At 38.5% G+C, this 21,718-nt stretch overlaps 1 protein-coding gene across 6 annotated transcripts in view; it reads left to right on the top strand.

Moving 5' to 3' along the window:
- The window catches only part of SORCS2 (sortilin related VPS10 domain containing receptor 2), a 536,124-nt gene that overhangs the window by 296,676 nt on the left and 217,730 nt on the right, over positions 1-21,718 (top strand). For all 6 annotated transcript variants that reach the window (XM_077177749.1, XM_077177750.1, XM_054632803.2 and 3 more), the window contains exon 3: positions 3,816-3,915. In XM_077177749.1, the coding sequence (XP_077033864.1) occupies positions 3,816-3,915 (100 nt within the window). The remainder of the gene's footprint in view (positions 1-3,815; positions 3,916-21,718) is intronic.

Here is a 21,718-nt window from a genome sequence, read left to right on the forward strand (position 1 = left end):
CATGTCTCTTTCGGTATCTGCTAAATTTCTTCTTCTTTCTCAAAATTTCTTTTGGAAGATATCCAGATCCAATGTTTAGGTACAGTTCCAAATTATGTTAGACACAGATTTATTTTACCTCAAATCTAAAAAAAGTTACATGTTTGAGGATGAGGCCTAAATTTGTAGAGAGCTTAGGGGCTTTGGGAGTTTTATTTCATGAGGGTACATTTCTTTACCACTTGGATGTGTTCCCACCTATTTTTTTGAGCTCACAATATTAAGCTAAAAAGAGCTGATTATGTCTGTGCCGTAATATCACTGTCTGATTTTGAGGACTCTTATCTGAACATGCTGTTCTTACAGTGAGAACTGATTTTTTCCATCAAGGGAAAAGAAAAAAAAAAGGCTAGCACATATTACAGCAGAATTATGTACATGACTTCAAAAAAGCCACAAACTGCCTGGCTCAGGTTGTGTGATGTCTGCATCAGTATGTGAGTAATCATGTTGTCCCACCATCCAATGGTTCTGTCTCCTGAGTACTGGATGATGTGTATCCTGTGAATCCGCCACTAAGTTTTGCTCAATGAAGAAACACCCTTGTAATCTGTAGCCTGTAGTGCACAGATGGATACACAGCAGCAGGAAGCAGCCTGAGTATAGCTTGCTGTTTCCCCTACAATTTGTTACATAAAGCCAAAATTCTGATTAGCTGTGTCCAGATCACTTAGAACTGCAGGTCAGACCCTTCTTTACCAAGGCAGTCTGTACACATCTTGCTCCAGTTTATGGAGTTCTGCTGTTGTGCTGCCACTTCAAATAAACCATGGTATAGGAGGAAGTTTTACTCTTCTCATCAGGTACATGTGTGTCCTCTTTCCATTAAAACCATAAAGGGCTCCTCATCTCCTTAATTTTGTACAAGTACAAATATGTGTTTAAATATATATTGAAATACGTGTGCACTGGGATTATAGAATTCATCCTCCCCAACTGTCTGTAGCTTAGTAGTGCAATTAAAGAATATTCTGTTCTAGCTGCATGCTTCAAAATGTTAGTTCTTTATATATGCAGTCAGGAACTTTGAAGTTATATTTTAAGTGAAAAAGTTGAGGTGACCTGTTTTCTCTGGATTACAGTAGATTTGGAAAACCCATTATTTTTCACAGTGCCCCCCTTGAATGATGCCCTTGAACTATGTCCTCTTGTGGATGAATGTCTCAAAGAATAGCTGGCATTCCTGGGCTCTCTCAAGTCTGGGGTATAGTAAAAAAGATTTGGAAGCCAGAATACATTCTGACTCCATAGATCCATAGATCTTCTTCCAATCATGTTTTTCCTGTTTAGGCATGGTGTACTTTTCAGGACATACAGTTGCCTATTTTCTCAGGCTGGAACTGGATTTCTTTTTTCCCTTGAGATTGCTAATTTTTACCTGAAAAAAAAATTTTTTTGACTGTATAGTTTTATTACATTTGTCTGAAAACACAGTACTTAGTGCTCTCATCTTGTTAAAACTTTATTCATTTTTTGCATTCTACCTATAAGTCATGAGAATTAGAAGGGAAAGTTTTGGACTAGAACTTTTTCTCTTGGAACTTGCTTATCTTTTTTGGGCTTCCTGCCTGGACTCTTTTCACACATTGACAGAGTTGCCATGGTGTCCCTCGCATGGTGTCACTCTCCAGTGGTCCCATTGTATTAATCCTGAAACTGCCTCTTCAAAGTAAATTGAATCATCTTTAAGGTTCAGAGAATTATTTCAGGATGTTATTACTGGGCTAGCCACTGACCTGATAATCTTCCCTCAAAGAGAATAGACTAGGTTATGTTTCCATTATACATACTTGTTCTGCATGGTTTCAATACATCTGTCTGAAGTTGATATTTTAAGTCTTTGCTGTAATTTCTTTCTGTCAAATACCACTGGCAAATTAGGTTTATCACTGTCCATCCTATACCCCTTAGAATTTTAATTAGTTCTGTGCTGAACACTCAGTAGTACACTGCAGTTTTATGTGTTTGATATCTACATATTTATTTGTCAAAATCGAATTGCCATTATTCGGTTAATTCTCTAATGTGTTGCTGTATATCTGCAGAGAAAGCAACATTGTGGGGGAAAAATATCCCAGATCAAATCCATTCAGATAACACAATAAAATGGCTAAACTCCCAGCTTTAGTCTGGAGGATGGCCTGGCTGTCATTGTGTTATGACCAGCTGGTTTTTTTTAACTGGTGGAGAAGGAAGAAAAGCAAGGTAAATATGAACCTTTCTAGGTATTCCTTAGGACCTGTTCCAGGCATATCTCTGTCTGCCCACTATGCCTGCTGATGCCAAAGACAGAAAGCTGCTCCATGGCAGCAGCTGAAAGTTCCTGTATCTTGTGGAAAGCTGGATTGGTGAAAGCACAGAAGGCACCCCTGGCTTCATACAACATGCCCTCCAACTTCAGTGACATTCTGGGTGGCACTGGGACATAGGTGGGATGCTCACGGTGGCTTTCTGTGGGCACCAGCCGTTCAGGGAATAACCTGCCTCACATGGCTTGGAGGAGACCTCTGGCAGTGGGCTACTTATCAATGTGTGCACACTCAGCCAGGGACTTGGTTCTTCTCTGTTCTCTCTCACTGTACTCAGTCATGCTCTCACAAACTTCAGCAGTGACTGCCCTGGGTGAGGAGCATGAGGCAGCAGAGCCTGCTGGGGAGCAATGAATGTGGTAGAAAGGAACTGCTGAGCAGAAATCACTGCTCAGGCAGTGCAGTGTCACACTGGGTGGGACAGTCCTGTCATGGTTCTCTTGGACATGAGAGCTTTTGAGTGCTCCCAGAATGATGCATAGTTAAGGCAGGGTACCTTCAGCCCTGCTTGTTATTCCAGGGAGAGAAAAGGGTGTATAGAGTGGAAGTCCTCACACCAACTCTGTCCTAGGGAGTGCTTCTTGGCGAAGAAGGGACAAGTGCCTTAGATGTGTCTGAGTCCCTTTCCAAATGCAAGATGAATAACTGTAAATATGGAGAGGGCATATGGTTTGATCCTGAAAAGAACAAGCAAGATTTCATCCAAAGTGATTTAAATTTGGGTGTGACTTGCTCTGACTTTTCTTTATATTAACATTTTACTTGTCCATTCTTTTTATAATTGAAATTGGCAATACAATTGCAGAGCATGAATGCCATTTTTCACTGGCAGCTTTTCAGAAGTATGGAACAACTCTGCAGAGTGCCTACATTTGAAATACTCATGAAGATGTCTGTGTGACATACTGATGGCCAAATACTGACTTTCCTTGTTTTAATTCAAATTCAGTGATCCTCTGAAAAAGACCTGGAGGAGTGGATGGGATACCTTTATTCAATACTAATTCTGCTAGAGGTCTAATGTGAATCTTCAAGATCTTGGGCCAAATTCTTCTCTTAAGCAACAGCAAGCTCTGAAGTCAACTCTTCTTTTTCTGCACAGCTGAGGAGATGCTGTTAGTACTTGCCAATGAGCCTGTGCTCATCATAGGTCTTTTTTTCCCACTTTGTGGGTGGTGATGGAAAGGTGTACATGTCAGGCTTCTGTCACTGCACAGAAAAAAATAAGCTAACACTGCAGAGAACTTCAAAGTACAGACAGAACGAGGCATTTTTTTCAAACCTAGAATTTAGTTTTCTTCATAGTAGTGGGTTTCTTTTAGTAGCTAATGAACACTGAAAAGAACAAAAGGATGGCAGAGAAGCATTGAAAATGGGCTGTTAGTGCACAGAGAGAGGTTTTCTTTGCAGAGTTTCAATGCTGAAGCCTTTAGAAAAGAGCACTTACAGATGTTTGATTTCTTTCAGGTCTTCAGATTTTGGGACATTATACACAAAGTTGAATCTACAGCCCGGGATTGCCACTGTTATTGACAATTTCTACATTTGTTCCACCAACAAAAAGAAGGTATGTGGCAAAAAACCCTTTTTGTAGTGCAGGTGAGATTCTGGAACTATGTAAAGAGTGTTTTACAGGTTTTCACAATATAGGAAACTGATTTTCCTGATGGTGAAGATCACCTTTGGTGCATTTGTGACATACAGAAGTGGGATATTTATTGTTCCTGAATAGTACAGACAGAAAAAAAAATTACCTTGATGGACATGGGAACCTTATGAGATCATTGACTCATATGACTCCTGGAAATCAAACTTTCATAGAGCAAATGAAAAATGAAATTCTGTAGGTTTTCACACATCCCAATGGATTCTGGGACTAACATTCAAACTCTTCATCTTTAATGCACAAGGTTCTTTACATGTTCCTTAATATAAAGTATAGGGATTGGGCATGCTGTCATTGATAATGATGTTTATCCTGTGTAGAACCTTAATTAAATAAATTTTAAAAACCCCTCCCCTTGAAGCTTTCTTAAGAAATGTTCCTGCATCATTACTAAGAAACAAAACACTTTTCCTGGAACCTGGAAAGGTTAAGTGGACTTCATAAGTGGGAGCAAAATCGACCCACTGAGTGTATTTACAGTGGATGTTATATTAGAAGCAAAGGAACAATGATTATGGGGAAAAAATCACAGTAACAGCCCTTTTATGTCTTAAAAGTGCCTGTGATTTAAATGGCAAGAATTGTGAAGTGCAATGTGAAACATAAGCACAGTGGGTCTTTCATGAAATAAGAATTTTCTCTTGATAAGGGCCTTTTAAATCCAGTGTAATACAGAAACACTGATTTCCAGTAGAGGCCTCTGATTGGAAGAACAATGTTTGTTTTGTTTTTCTGTCTGTTTTGCTTAATCAAAAATCAGTGGAACGCAGTAAGTCTGCCTTGATGATTAAGTACATATTGTATTTCCCAAGCTGTGCTATGTCTGAAATTGGTAATATATTTTTAATCTACTGAGAAGCCAGAAAGTATTATTTTGTTTCTTAAAGTGGAACTGCCAACAAGCACGAAGTTGCTTCAGATTATGTGGTTCAGATATACAATCTACTGGTGGTTTCAAGTCCAAAAGAATAAAACCAAAAATCTTTACCCATCTCAGTTTCTGGAATAAAAGCTAGAAGGATGAGATGGATTGAGAGCCCCATGGAGGATCTATCCCAGCTCAATCAGCTACAATATCAAAGCCTGCCCAAGCACAAGGATTCAGCGACAATATGATTGTGCCATTTGTGTGAAAAAATAAACAGCAGTAATACCACTGCCTAATTTCAGGCCTGAAAGACATACCAGTGTTCACAAGAACCCTCATCTTAATCCTGTCTAAGAAAAATCTATATTCTACTGCATTTCACAAGTTGAAGTTCTTAGAGATACAAACCCCACTTAGTAAGCTAATATGATATTGAAAACCTCCTGATACAGAAAGTACCTTTGAGTCAATATAAATACACGATTTTTATGTGTATAAAATAGAATATTTGCTTCTATGAAGGTGTTGTTTGTTAGTATACAAACAACAAAACCAGCAGAGCAGAAAGGATTTCTAGAGCCTTTGAATGATGCCAGAGTGAGATATATTAATATATGGAAATATACATACATGCATATGTGGTACAAAAATGATGAAAGCAGTGGGGTTGCATGCTTTAGCCAGCTGCTTCAGACTATTCTTGGAGGTTTCACAGTCACCTGTGGAAGGTAAGAGGGAAGTCTTCATGTTTTAAGAGCTTCATGTTGTAAGTCTGTTGTAATGGGAAATTTTAGGTGCTGGACCTTTGATTAGGACATTAAGAGCAAGACTAAGTTGATCTCACACAAGTTATTTGGGATGATGGAGGAACATATCTGTGGAGGGATAGAATGTAAGAAAATAAAGATAGTGCAGAAGGTAGTGTCACACCTGAGGAGCTGCAGCTGTACCAATCACCAAAGATTAGGAACAGCCCTGCCCTTGACAGGCCACAGCTGTGTCCAATAAGAAGAGGAGTGCTACAAAAGAGTGGGTTAGCTGGGTGAGGAGAGAGTTGGAGTTTGTTGGCTGTGCTGCAAGGTGCTGCCCATGAGAAATCACTGAAAAGATACAGAACTTTTGAAATGAGATGAAAACACGTATCTCCCTGTCTGTCTCTTTCAGCACAGTTGTGCTGGGGTGGAATAGGATATTTAGAACTCTGATTCCCTTTTTCATAGCTGAACAGAAGCTTCAGGGTTTTACTTGTTCTTGATGTTACTTCAGATCATTATGTGTGGGTTTTCTTCAACCAGTTCCCGTCTTTTAAAATGTGCTGAAAATGGAAACTGGACTGCCTATACTGGAACTAAGCATGCACTTTAAAGCATAAGTACTCCCATGCTACCACTTAGCATTTAGTGACTGGGAAAATATATGAAAGCAAAGATAAAATACATTTATGGGGATTTTTAATACTTCATATAGTAAAAAATGTACTATTATTTCATTTCATTTAGCCATTGTAGTCCTCATTTGTGGAAGAAGAGATTCTGCACATTTAAAGCTCATCATTCCCACCTCAGTGTCATCAGGGCACTAACTACATCTGATTTAAGTTCTATAGAATTAGGTAACTGGTCCAGCTCTCTCCCTCTACAATAAAAAAAAAAAATCCAAAAACCAAACAAAAAAAAAGGCAAAAACAAAAACCCAAACAAACAAAAACCAAGCAAACAAAAACACCAAAGGAGAATTATGGGTATCCTCAGGCAGTTCATACTGTTAAAATCATAGTTCTTTGTAAGAATTCTATGAGAATAAGGTTGAATTATCTTGTGGAGCTCTCTGTAACTGACTTTGTGACTGTTGTGGGTTTGAACAGAATCAAACTGTGGCTTCCTACAAAGACATATAAAGAGATGGGTCATGGTTTAACCCGTGACAATGGTTAAACCATGGCAATTAAGCCATGGTTTAACCCCAGATGACAATTAAGTACCAGAGTGCTCTTGGCTCATTTCATCCACCAGTTCCCTCAGGGCTTGTGGATTCCTCTCATCAAGTCCCATGGACCTGTGCACCTTCAGGTTCCTTAGATGGTCTCAAACCTGTTCTCCTCTACCATGGCAAGTTCTTCATTCTTCCAGTCCCAGCCTTTGCCATCTTTGATTTGGGTGGTGTGACTAGAGATCTCATGGGCCAAGAAACAAACATGAAGTGGGAGATTGTTTGTTTGTTTTGAAATGCAAATAAAGTAAATATCTGCTGGAAGGCTCCAATCTAGCTCTTGGGCTGACATCATTTTTACAGTATATAGCTTCCACTTTACCACCTCCTGGAGTGCCTTAGGCTTTCACTCAACTTGCCTCCATTCTGTGAGCTGCCATCATACCAGACAGAGCAATGGAATTCTAAATGAGCCTTATACACTAAGTGTGAAATTGTTCTGGAAATTTTCTGTGAATGACTCTAATTTTCATTTTCTTAAGATGTATTGAAAATAATGCAGTTGATGAAGTGCATTAACAAAAAGTACAACAGCATCCTTTTCACATAGTGCTATATGGAAAAAGGATTGTATAAGGTAAAATATAGGAATGTTGGGGACTGAATAAGCTGGAGGAAGCACAGAAATCATCTCTAAAACCCCACTACATTCATTCAAAAAGTGGCACATTCCATTTTGCTTTGGAAATGTGTCATAGCCTTCTATGAACAAGCTGTGGTGAGTACTGTAGGCTTAAATTAAGAATCTGGAAGGAGTTGTAGCAAGGTCATGTCTACACAATCTTTTGACAGTTGAGGTAAATTCATTCACTCTGTGTCTTTTTCTGTCTGAAAGCAGCAAAATTCAAATACAGAAATTGTGTTGCTGCAGTTACCAGAGGACTCAAGCTATGAAACCCAGTTTTGACAAGAAATGCTGGCAAATCTCTGAGGTTAGAGCTTTAGAGGGCTTTGTTTGTTGCTCTGAATGGATTTTTCTGATGAAATGATGGGATGTAGGTGTGAACTGTGGCTGTATTGTTTGTGAGGCAGATTTGAATTGCAGTCAGCCAGCTGCACAAGTAGAAAACATTTTGACCTACCTGCAAATGACTAAGTAGGATCAAAGATCATCACCCTAAATGCTATGAAACAGCAGAGTAATAGGCAAGGTCACACTCTAATTAAGATTTTATGCTTCCTAAGGATGCATTAATCCTTGGTTTGCATTCTGTCTGGTTTTAGTGTAGTATAAACTAGCTGCTAAAGACACTGATATGGTTTTGGAAAGCTGTAGACTTGTGTAGGGGAGTTCTGCTGTCCAAGCCCTCTGATGCTAACGTCTCCATTTGAAGCACTTTTTTATTTATCTGTGTCATAAAATAGCCTTTCCCTATGCAGTCTTGAAGGGTTGTGCAGTGATAAGGTATGTCCCTGCACTTTAAACAACAGAATTTATGTAATTATCTCCTTTTCAGTAATTAGCACGTGCTGATAGCATCAAATGGTGCAGGAAATCCATCATGTACCATGTGCAGGAAATAATTTGCTTTGTGTTCTCCATTTCCAAACCAACATTTTAATTCTGACTTGGAAGTGTGATGTGTGTGGCTTATTGATATGGGATTAAGGCTTCTATAGTGTCAATCTGGAATCAGGTGAACAAAGTAAATTCTTTTTACAGAAGAAAAAAGTTAGCACAATTTAATTTCACTCGGCTAAATTATCAATAAAATATTTAACTTTTTTGGGGGCATATATGCTGTTGGATGTAGAAATTGCATATTTTAGTTTATGTAGTGTTGCTGGGGAGGAGTTGAATGAACACACTGATTTCTTTTTTTTTATTTCCCCTCACATTCAGTGCATATTTTAATTTTAATTCATGCTAATGCAATTGGTGCATCCATCCTTCCATTTATATGCTCTTGGAAAACATGCAGCTAAGCAGTTTATATTCAGGCTTTTAATATTAAGAGAAAACAAGTATTGATTGTGATACACTAACTTATTAGTTAAATGAGTTGAACACTTACATTTCCCAGCTGTCACAATAACCAATAATTGCATGGTTTTTTTCCAAAATGAAAGACAAGGTGACAAGCATATTCTTGCTTGCCAAACAAGGCAGAACACTTAAGATAGTAATAAGGATATAGACTTTTTTTATAAACTATTTTTACTCCTGATAATTTAAATAGTATGAATTATACTTTGCAGAAAAGTATTTGCCAGAACTATAAAAGCACTTCCCAAGATGCAGTTGTTTTGAACAATGTTTGTAAGCACTTACAGGTAAATGCAGTCTTACATAATTTTGACATTTGTCTTTCAGAGCAGAACAATTGGTTGTGGAATTTGTCAAAATGCAGTCTGACTACATTCACTTGTAAGGAATAATTCTACTCAAGTATCAGTTTCCTTAGAGACCATGCCAGAATATCTGCAAATACAGAGAGCAGAATTATCTTACACTTTTACTAGTAGTCAGGTAAGGGAAATTCCTTTCAATAAGATGAGTAGTTACTTGAGGAACATTTCCCTGTGAAATTACAGAATATGAGTTTGTATGTTGAGATCTCTACCATGGTGTATTCTTGCCTTATAAGCAGTGTCACCATTCCATTTTATTCCAGTGATGCACCATCAGGGCACTAATGTGACCTGACTGCATTGGTTTGCTTAAGGCTTAAGTCCATGACTGTTCAGTTTGTCTTCAGGTATTCTAGATACTACCAGAAATATGCCCAATAATTGACTTTTTTTCCCCCCACCCACACTTTGCTTGTTGGTAGATTGCTGTGAGAGGCAGTCCTGGGCAGAAATCCCAGATTTTATTCACACACAATTGATGAGCAGTTGCTTCGTTGACAACCCCGAAGCTGCTAAATGCAACTGGAACTCAATAGGTTAAAACAGTCAGAGCTTTCATTGAGCTGTTAGCTGAAGTCACAGCCCACAGCAGAGGTTCATGCAGCACTACCAAGCCCATGACATATATGGGGAGGATTTGATGGATGCTGTTTGATGGGGTGTGACTATGTATATGTGGAAAAAATAGGATAAAGCTTTGAGAAACAGAGTGGAACTGTTGAAAATTAAAGCTGTGGGTGAAACAATGGTTTGGGATCTGGCTATTAAAGAAGTATTTGAGTTATTTACTGGCTAAATGGAGGGTTAGGAGCCATAGCTTTCCAGCTGGACTGATTTCTGCTGTGGTTGAGAAACCAAGGCTTTTTCACAGTTTGTATGTAAACAGGGCTGCATAAAAAAATATGTAACTCCTATGTCATTGTCATATTCTAACTCCTTGTAACCCTTTCAATAAGTGTAAGTAGGAGCAAGTGTTACTGCTCTATTTGAGAATACCCTTTCTCCTAACCAGTAGATTATGAATGTATTTTCCTACAGTGTGACAGAGAAAGGTTTAGTTTTGTTTCCATCAAAACTCTTTCTCTGCATTTCTCCATCTTGTTCTTGTATGTGCAGAGCTAGAAGGAATCCTCAGCTCTTGTTGATCATGGTTTGATCTTGTTGATCATCACAGGTTTGTCTTTGGATACCCTTTTGAATGCAGGTCTACTAAAACATTGAACCATGTGAGCTGAAGGTGCCTCTGAAGTTTTTGTGTCAATTCTACTCTCTTGGAGCCAATAAATATTCCACAGTCCAGTACCTGAAGTACACTGTCTTTAAAGGCTGCAATTGATATTAAAAAAAAAGAAAGAAAACTACCCACAAAAGTCAGCCAAGCCAACAAACCTGGCTAACAATACAAGTGAACAGCAGAATGCCATCACCATGTAGGTTTCCCACAGCATGTAGGTATGGAGGATAATTGCTCATCAAGGTAGAGGGTGTGTAAGCTAAATGGCTGCATGCTTGAACATTCTGTGTTATTATTCTATCCTAGCATTCATTTGATGCTTAGAGATCTCAATTTAAGTTTTTGAGACTGACCTTCCACTGTGATTTTGTAGCCTAATGCGCAACTTTTGCAATCTTTTGTGCTCAGGCATACAATTATTCTGAGGAAAAATAGGCCTGTCTTTACAGTGTGCTCATTATAGATGCTTTTGTTCTGTTTTTATGAATATCCTGTCTAAAACTCATTAGTCATAAAAGCACACCAACAACTACCAAAAAGACGTAATGTTAAATTAAGTTTACTGTAGTGAAGCCAAAAATAAAATGACTAGTTGGTGGGAGTACAACATAAAAAAGATTTATGTGAAAATGGAAAAGACCTCCGAGCAACTGTTAAGAGACCATTGTGCATATGATTCTGCTCTTGAGAGACATCTATTTCCCTCCCAGTAATTCTGGAAAGAGAAGGATTCCAAGCATCGTATTTTCAGCAAGGTTTTATTTGCTATTATGGTGAGCAGCGGTCATTGCTTGGAGAAATAGGAGCAGTCAATCAAGAGCATGCAGCAGAAAGCAGGTCTGAAGCTGCCCTCAGCACCTGGGGGAGGGTGTGCTGCTGAGGGGTGGCTGGCCAGAGGGAATGGCAATGCACAATATTCCATGCCAGGGGGGGTTTAAGATCTGAGACTTTGATTTGCTATGTTTAAAAATAAGGGTAAATTAAATTTTTACAAAATTTAGACTAGGTAGTTATTTCAGGCTCATTATTTTAAAATGTAGATTCTTGGGCCCAATTCAAAATTTGAGCCATATGACAGAGAAAAATGTAGAGGGGGTGGGAGGTGTGGATTTGCTGTGCTGGACACCAGGCAAGTTGTGTGTTTCCCTTGTCCAGCCTGCCCATGTGCTTTTGACCTGAAAGTACTTTTGAAATCCTTCTCTGCTTGAGATAACAACGAAGGGGAAAAAAAAAACCCCGAAATAATCAACCACAACTATCTGCAGTAGATCTCTAGACCTGAGTGAGACCTGAATGAGGCTTTTCTCTGTCATGGCAGAGAATTTAATGTGTCCTAGGAAAAGCTGCAAAGGTCTTCTAATCAATAATTATGAGTACCATAAACATCTTTTTTTAAAGCTATACATTTCCACGCAAATATCATCCTGGAAGAATTTCTGATGCAATATGGAACTTGCAGAATTAAATATAACAAGGAGGCAAATCGTAATATATAGGATAGTGTCCAAAGGAGAAGGTGTCCATATGAAGAGTGAATAGAAAGTTATTCAATCTGTGTGAATTCTGTCACTGGTAAAACAAAAAAGGAAGATGTGCTGATCTTAACAAGATGAAATGGGAGAAAAGAGAGAAAAGATAACTAAAAATAGGGAATGGTAAAGGATTGGTAACAAGCCTCTTACTGTACTCAGTAAGTATTTAGCTGGTCACCAAATCTGCTTGGATGAAATGGGTACAGGTAAATCTATAGAACAGAGTCAGGTTTGTGTTGAACTGGCATAGGCAAGGTTTTTGTGACTGATTTAGATTATTTATATAAATTTCAATACTCTTGTATATTGAGATTACTTTTGTCTAATTATTTACTGAACATCGCAACATGCCAAGAGGCTGTATCATGTTCCCCATGTTGCAGAAGGGAAGAAATTTGGAACTCTTTCATCTTAACTCAGAGCCTAACAGCAGGAACCAGGAGGTCTGTGCTAAGGAGATGATGTGAAAACTGCCAAACTGTATTTGACAAGAGATGAATACCATTCAGGAGGTCTGCAAGGACTGTGAGCAGTAGGTGTATTCCCCACACAGCCCCAAGAAAATCATGGTGTAGTGTGGCTGAAACATATTCATCATGCTTGCTGATGGATTGTCTGCATCTCCTGGAGCCCTGTGTGTTTCCTTCTCATTTCCCCAGGCATGGAGTGGTGGATGAGTCCCTGCATCCACACCTCCTGCTCTGCTAGCATTGTCCAATCTACTGATGTGTCAAATCCTGCTTCTCTTCACCACTGCTGTTCAACTTCCCTTGTGCTGACCACACAGGCTTCCCTGGCTCTCTCAGTGGCAGAAATGCAGCAGGACTTTTATCCCCAGAGCTGGCATGGAAGCACAGTGGAAATGAGCAGGTTTAAATGGTGGCCATGGCCATTTTGCAGGGCTGGCAGTGTGCTCAGCCCCCTGAGAATCCCTGCTGCCCCCCTGATCTGCTCCAGCAGGAGTAAAACTGATGTTAAACCAGTCAACTTGTACAATCAACCTGTCATGCCACAAGCAGGACTTCTAAACGATTGTGGAAATTAAGCATTACAGTGACTTTGATTATCCCACTCTCTTTGTGCCATTTCCTAGAAGGGATGAATATAACTGCTTGCTTACCTGTTTCTAATTCTGAAATGAATCCTGACTCCCAGTAGTCCCAGCACCCTGCAGCAGCAGCAAATGTCTACTGAAAAAGCAGCACCTGTGTGGCAAATATGTTCTAATGCAGCCTGCACCAATGTGTTTGAGCACAGTCAGCAAAAATTCTTGCAAAAATAAAACAGGATTTTAATTTTTTTTTCCACACAATGTGTTTCTGTCAGAGAAAGATACTTTCTCCTGGAAATTGGATTCTCATATTTAACTAAGCCATCTCTGAAGCCTTCTTGATGTGGTCTCTTTGGGGCTTGTACTAGAGACAGATTTTTTCCATCTGTGGGAGTAATGCTGCCATCCCTTCATAGCAGAAGATTGCTATGAAATGAATGGTGGATTCTCCTTAATATTGCCTGTTTGGTTTTGAGGAGGGATTTTATCCAATCTTGTTTAAGCTTGTGACTAGTAGGTATTTCTCTCTTCACTGTTCTTTTGGTGGTTTAATTTTGTAACCTTTCATCATCTATTTCCAGTTTTCCATTTCCTAATCTCTTTCCAAAACTCTTTCTACTTTTCTTTTTTTCCATTTTTGAGTATTACTTTTTCTTACAGCTCTCACATAGATTGTGGACCAAATTTAAGCTTTTTCTTTCATGGTTACAATTACTAAAGGAAAACATTATTTAGAAGAATGTAGCTAATAGTCTGTTTCTATTAAAAAATCACAGTATTCTTGGGATAATAATAATAAATCTGCTGGCACATCCTTAACTATCATTCATGAAACAAATCTCTTCAGCAGTGGTGGTAGGATGGTTCAGTTAGAGAGCTGTTAGCCAGGAGACCTGACATCAGTTTCTATGACCTTGAGCAAGCCTGAGCCTCCTTGAAGCCTGGCTTCCTATTGCCTCATACCTTGTAATTGCATTTGCCTGATGCAAAACCACTGTGACATGACATGGTTTGACACCCTACCTTCAGATCAGTTTGCAAGGTAAGGTTTTGCACAAAGTACAGAATTAGTCTGGCTTAGTTTCCTTATTTATAAACTTGACCATAATACTGAAGTCTCTAGATCACCTATGATCCCTAAATAAGTGCTAAGTATTTTTAGGAACCCATTTCAAGACAAATGCACATTTCTCAGGTATTTTTTGTGTCACACCCCTGCAATTTTCATCAGCATTTTAAGATTTGCAACATGCTGAAAATAATTGTTATAAATATGTTCCTGTATTTTTTAAGATTGTTTAGCTTTTATGAGTCATGTCTGGTTCAGTGCATAGGTAATAATTTGAATGTGATGGTAATACTTTTATTCTCAGTGAAATTAGAAAAGTCAGCTTTTTGCCCCAAATAAAACAGGATCAATTTTTGCTGCAATTGCGGGATCTACAATTTATAGATATGTTATTTTATTCTCAGTCCTCTAAACAAAATTAGCAGTCTGGGTCTTGAATTGGCTTTCAGATTTGACTAAGATGCTCTCATTCTTTTAGAAGGCAGGAATCTGTGCAGGGAGAGTGTGGGATGGAGGTTTGTCAGGTAGCATTGGGGGATTGTGGGTGTTTATCTTGTAAAAATCGGTGCCAAAAACGGACAACTGCAAGTTGCATAAAAGCTGTGCTTTCAGTGTAACTATGACTACAGGAATCAGCCTGGGATCCATGGAAAGAATCAAACATCTCATATCAATTTAAGATAGTAAATGCACTAGAGTAGTTTTTTTAGTGCTAATACATGTCCTGATTTTTTAAAATTTAGCCATACCCATGAACAATTTTTTTTACAGATAGCATCGCTCTATGTTTAAATGCTTTTACAGTTTGTTTGGGATGCAGTGCTGGCAGGCATAAATTAGTGGGGTTTGGGTAAAGGTTCCAGTCTGTCCATGAGAATAATAGTGTTGCACACCTTGGTCTTTCTGTGAGCTCCAGGAAAGGCAATGATTCTCTTACCTGCTGCTGCTGCTGAGGATTTCAGAAATGATTCTCTGCTCTGCAAAGTGCTGTAGCACAGGAGCAGGAAGTCTGCATCTGGCTCTATATTGTTCTTCTTGCATATTTGCTATGTAAGTCTCAGGGATACAGGATTTGTGCTGGGCTTTGGGATTGCAAAGCAAAGGCTCCTCAGAAACTCTTACATGCTGTATATTATTGTAAGGCCCAGCTGTAACTTTTCACTTGATTTAGGCTGACAAAGTCTATAAAAGTGTCTGCTCTGGACTAAAATTCCATTCAGGAGGTACTAATGTATTGCTGGGTATATTGCAGGACCATATTAAAACCACTTGTGTTCTGCACTCTGCCATCAGATCTCAGAATTTTATGTGCACGTGGATGACTTGGCGTCTCCTGTTAATAACTTTGGGAATTCCGGAGAGGTTATAAGATTTCCCTTTTAGCAGATGTGGAAACAGAAAGATGTAAATTACTTGCATGGGAAAGAAATTAGAGAAATTTAATAATATGCCACACATCTAAGCCAGTCTCTCAGCTTGAAGACTAGTCAGGAAAACTAGCCTTTTTCATCACAGCAAAATATTAGATTAATTAAATAATATACATTATTACCAGTTTACAGGGGAGTTTGGGCTTGTGGAAGGTGTATCAATACCATAAATATCAGTAGTCGAATATATGAAAGTATATTTTGATGACCAAAAATAAAAGAAGTTCATTAGTTCTGCAAAGACTAAAATTTACAAAGTATTTTCAATGGAAAGATCATAATTAGATTTAAGAGGGATCAAGTAGATTTTTACACATTTTGTTGTTTTTTAAAAAATATTAAATAGGTGAATACACATAATTTGATTAAATATTCATCTATCTGTTATCTAAGATAAAATATGTCTAAGATGAACGATGTAACTTTTGAGTTAAATTTCTTAACTTTGTAGAAATCTACTCCATGAAGATAATGAAAGTTTTAAAGCTTTTCTAAAGTGTTTGAGGCAATTTGAACTACATATTTAAAAAGTTGTACTCAGAAATGAAGAAGAGAATTGAATTCACACCTAGGACCTTAATTCTAGATACTCAGTTGGAAAACATTGCCCCTGTGTTTCTGCACAGTTCACAGAATTCAATTTTTATTAACACTTCTATAAGCCATTTACCAGGTCAAGTACCATTATCACATGGCTGTATTAGGCTAAGATCAGAAATTTTTACCAAGACTGAAAAGTTCTGGAAAAAAAAATATATATCTTGACTTCCAAATTAAAATGCTTGGAAAAGTGTTTATGGTTCTAAGATAAGGAAAACCAATGAGATAAAGTGGAATATTTTGTTTGTTGTCACCCTTTTAATTGTAGTGCTTTAAAATGATGTCAAGGTTTGCTTATAAAAATAATAAATTTTCCTAATTAAAATTAGCATTTGGCTTGGCAAACTAGTCAGAATTAAAACATGCATTGTAAACATTGCCTTTGCTACTTCAGCATTTTCTGGCCCAAATTTATTTTTTTCTGAAAGTGCTTTGACATTTTAATAGCCTGGTAAGTGTCACAACCTTACGCATTTTTTACTCTGATAGCTGGTAAATTTTTGACTTACATAATATTTATAACTCTGAGTTTACTTCCAAGCCATAAGGGATACTGCTTTGCTTTTAAATTTTTCTTTTTTTTTTTTTTTTTTTTGATTCATCAGTAGCAGCATTGTCCTCTTCCCCCCCTTTTTTTTTAAACCAAGATCTTAAGAGGCGAATTCATTAGGCTGATGCTCACAGTCTGCAGGTGACACTGCTCTGGTTTTCTATCTTGTGTTCAGTGGTCCATGATTTAGGTAATTGCCAGTTATTCATCTCTTTTGAACATTTTGATAGCACGCTGTGTTTTGTTAGTGGTGTTTTTTTACCGTCTCTCTTGTCTGCTCTCTGACTAAAGGAACTACTGCAGCTTGTCAGTGTTTGAGGTTGGACACTTTGCTGTTCCTTAACACTGCTCTGTCACCTGCACACAGCATTTAAGCCATGTTCAGAATATCACCCAGGAAAAAAAGAGACAAAATCTAAGTCTCTAAGTGTTCATGATAGCAAATAAGTTTATTTAAAAATCAGCAAATGATGTAGTAACAGAATGCCAGAGTCCCCCTTCCTGCAGCTTCAGCTAACAAAATTATCCCAGAGAGCATTACAGCTGTTGTAAACTGGCAGTGACATCTACTGTGGCTTTTACCAGAAATCTCTACAAAAGGTCTGTTCTCAAGGCTGTAGGCATTTTTGGTAGATCTTAGGAAAATTAGGAATAATGTAAGAATGCACAGTAAATTTCCAGTTTACTTTTAAATCTGGTAAATATATGTTGATTGCTGCACACTAAGATGATTGAAGTTTCCAGCTTATTTTCATTTCTTAAGGAATTGTAAACATCAAGAGAAAACCTTCAATTTAGGCTTGCCCAGCTCTGTGGTAGTATGTTATATGGTAATCAGATGTACTCCAGTTTGATGACCTTTCATCTAGGCTTGTTGTTTAGCTGTGCACAGTGCTGCAACCTGGCCTTTCATGTGTTTTGAGTATTGATTTTTCAGACAGCAAGAACTGGAATAGTAACCTGGGGAGGTCTGGAATCACTCTGACCTGTTTGCTTTTATTCCTTGTGACTCTAGTCAGCTTCTGAGAGTGGTGGGTTGATGGAAATGGCACATCTTTCCCCACTTTCCTTTGGTGAAAGCTCCAAAAAAAGTGTTTCCCTAGAGTCTCTTCCTCGATCTTTCCATTCCAGCTTATTTTCATCCCAATTCTCTTTTAGTCCTCCCACCCTTCCAGTTGCAGCTTGACCTGGAGGAGGCTTTTCCTGGCACACCAGGAGCAGCAGCAGCATTCAGCTCAGCCTGTATGGCTGGGCAGCCTTGCATGGACACTGCCAACAACTGCAGCACTGAAAGCTGAGGGAGTTGTACTTGGATGAAAAATTGCACATCAGATGCAGTTTTAGTCAAGAATCACCTCAAACTGGTGCTCTGCTTTCAGAGTGTCTTACTTCCTTCATTTGTTCAAAGAAATGTCCTGGTGTTATTTTGGTCAAACCTCTATGTATAAACTCCTTCCCTTTCTAAAGCTTGAGGGTATGAATCCCCAGTTCACACTGGGGTACCATAAAATCACATAATTAATTGTATTGGAAAAGACCTTTAAGATTATCAAGACCAATTGTAAGCCTAACGCTGCCAGTGCCACCACTAACCCATGTCCCCAAGTGCCAGGGACATGACTCCCATGAAGGGGTCATGAGGGCAGGACCTGGCACTTTGACTGTGTTAAACCTCACAGAGTTACCTTGGCCCATCAATCCAGACTGTCCAGATTACTCTGCAGAGCCTTCCAGCCCTCTGGCAGATCAACATTCCAGCCCAACTTGGTGTTATCTGTGAACTTACTGAAAGTGCACTCTTTTGCCAAGATTTGTTGGATCAGATGATTCCAGGGGTCCTGGCCAACCTGGTATTCTATGATTTTGTGGTCCCCCCCATCCAGATCACTGATGAAGATGTTAATGATCTGGATGATGGGAATGAGTGCACCACGGTGATGGGTGGCTTCCAAATGAAATAAATGTGATGATGGTTGTTGTGAGGTTGGTTCTGTGTGAAGAACCCATTATCTGGGTGAAATGTTCTTCATATATGAGCAGTAGTGCCCCAAGGGGCTGAGCTGGTGGCTGCTGTCAGTGCTTGAAGTTTCTAAAACAATGTCACCAGGATATACTTTCACTTGAATGTAGTTTCTCAATCTAAAAATCTCTTCCTAAATGGAGTTCTCCTATGGGAATGAGGTTGCTTACTGACCATTTCAGAATACAGTCTATTGTCAATGTTTGTTCATCACATGTAGTGGTGGGTATGCAGTATTTATAGCCTTTCCACAAGGATTGCTGGTGGGAATAGCAGAGTCACCACTGATTACCTCAGCTGCAGCCTACAGAAGCCAGCTGAATTATCATACCTTGGTTTCAATAATCTAGTCTTGTGTTAGAAGTACATTACCCAGTAAACACAATGCAGTTGGTGCCTTTTTGCAGAGACCTCACTCATTTCAGAAGTCTCAGGAGACAAAATAATTTATTTCTGTGGCTGATTTGCTGAACAAAAGAGAAGCTGTTTATTATCTGAAGTAACAGGACAGCATATGTTTCACTGCAGTGCGGCTGGCAGCCTAGAGCTTTGAAAAATATGTTCTTGTCTTCAGGGGAGCATAGGCATCAACTTTGTGCATCTCAAGAGGTGTTAAAGCAACATCTGATGAGTCAAGTTGCAATCAAATGAACCTTGCTAGGGAAAAGCAGGCAATGTAGTCAAGGTTTTGGCAACTGCCATTTTATCTTTGCCTTTGTAATCAGAGAAAATCTCCTGTGATTTTTTACAAATTTTCTTGAGCTTTACAATAAAGAAAGATGTCCTGAACTATTCTCTTTGTCACCCTAATTTCAACGATCTTGAAATTTTAACCCCAGAAGTGAAAACAAAAAGTTAAAGTACAGTTTGTATTTTAGCTTCTATTCCCGTTTGTATTTTAGCTTCTATTCCCTTACCTATTAAAAATTATTGAATCTGTCATCTAAGACTTCCTGAGTTAGGCACCTGTGGAAACTGTCTTTATTCTGGAAGAATAAATTGCAAATTTTCATTTTTATCATTTTTGAAAACACTTTGACTGCCAAACAATTATCTTGAAATGTCAGTTCTGCAGATTTACGTAGTCTTCAGTTTGTTGTGTTTGTGTTCAGATATGCCATTCCCTCTGTCTTCATGGTTATAAAATAGGTGGCCATTTGGGCACTTTTCAAGTTTGTATTTTCTGGTAGAACACATCAATGATGCCCCCATTTTTAGCACACTCACACCAGTAAACAAGGAAAATATGGTAATCATTAAAGGCTTTTTGCACCCAACAGCTTGCAAAGCCTTTGAAAAACAGTCCTTGTACAGGATGAAAGGTGTGTGAAAAGGTTTTCAAAGTCTGTATGTTTCTAGCAGGTCAGGCAAAGAGGAGGGACTTCATTTGCTGCTGATGAAATCAGCCCCAACAAAAGAAGTAACAGAGGTAAGAGAGGTAAAAGAGCCCTAACAAAAAAAGAGGCATTATGTGCTTTGGTTGGATCTGTAATTCCATTGTGCTGAGTAAAAGGAGTTTCACAGAAGACCCTGAAGCACTGATTCTTCTCTGAAAGAACAGGGAAAGAGAAACCATATTCTGCCCAGATCTGTCTGGCTGAAGTTGGAAACACAAGGTGGTTCCCCAACATCTAACAATGGATGGCACACTCAGCCTCAGGTGGGACCATGACACATAAATCAACAGAGAAATCCATGACCATATCAAAGGCTCAAACTGTTCTGATCTTCTGGAGTAATTAACAGCTTCATCACTTCACCTTGTCCACCTAGTACAGTTGTGAACCAATCAATCCTTACCATGGTGCCATGCACGGCACATCCACCTAGGAGCAATTGCAGCAAAAAGGGTAGAGAACTTGGAGACCTGATCTTTACATTTTGCTTGTTCTCACTCAAAACTGTTGTGCTTGGTTCCCTACGCTATCCTTTGCATTAATTTTGAATTACTGGTTCTATTTGCTGAACAGGCTGTAAGCAAATGGGGAGACATGCCTTGGGTGTAAGGTCTCTCATTTCTGTTTATTTTTTACCTCTGAATTCCTCTTTCCACACAGAAATTGTATTTATAATGGAAATTAGAAAGGATCTAAGTAAATCCTTTCATCTTCTCTCTGGTTGCCATGTTAAGGAATTATCACCAAAAGTAGAAAGACTGACCTTCTCCTTATTCAGAAATAATAGAGAAAATTAATTCAACCAGTAAAGATTATTTCAGTACATGTAGGATAAAACTACTTTGTTGTGCTATACCTATTACATTCTAGAGCAATTGTCTCATTAGGATGGCTAATAATTGCCTTCCTGAATGATCTTTTATTTTGTTGGCAAACCTCATGCTGTTGCATGTTTATTGCAAGGTAACAGGAGATTAATTCACATGACATTGAATTCTTTTGCCATCTTTATATTCATATTCTTAGAACCAGTGGTTCGAGTGGTTCATGGGTGATAGTGATTAGTAGATAAAACAGCATAAACAAATCTTTTAAATATTTTTACTTCTTTATTTTTTTGATTTCTCCATGGCTGTGAGCAACATGGAAGAGCATCACAGGTAGTGTGTTGCTCCCAGTGGTGCTACAGGATATAACCCAAGTTTGATAAAATGTAAATTAGCTGAGTTTTTACTCTTGAGGATGTAAGTGAAGGGGCATTTATCGAAATATTGTACAAAACTTCTGCTATGTTTCTTGTGCCACCTCATTTGTCATCAGCCTTCTTGGAGCATCAACCTTTAGTCTGGCATTAGAACTGGAGTGTTGAAAATAGTTTCTTAATTGTTCTATGCACTATGAATTTATTTATTAGCAGATTATATTCTTATGACATAGGTTAAAGTTGGAGGTACATCATATACAATATAAATATCGTAAGAAGTGTCACTAAAGCTCATCCTTGATTAAGATTTTATTTTACTCTCCTCTTAACTAGGATTGACTGGATCACAGGCCATTTCATTTAAGAGGCTGTATGTGAGAGCTTTGTTGATTTTTAATTTTCCTCCAT

Source organism: Agelaius phoeniceus, chromosome 4 (genome assembly GCF_051311805.1).
Source record: "Agelaius phoeniceus isolate bAgePho1 chromosome 4, bAgePho1.hap1, whole genome shotgun sequence".
NCBI lineage: Eukaryota > Metazoa > Chordata > Aves > Passeriformes > Icteridae > Agelaius > Agelaius phoeniceus.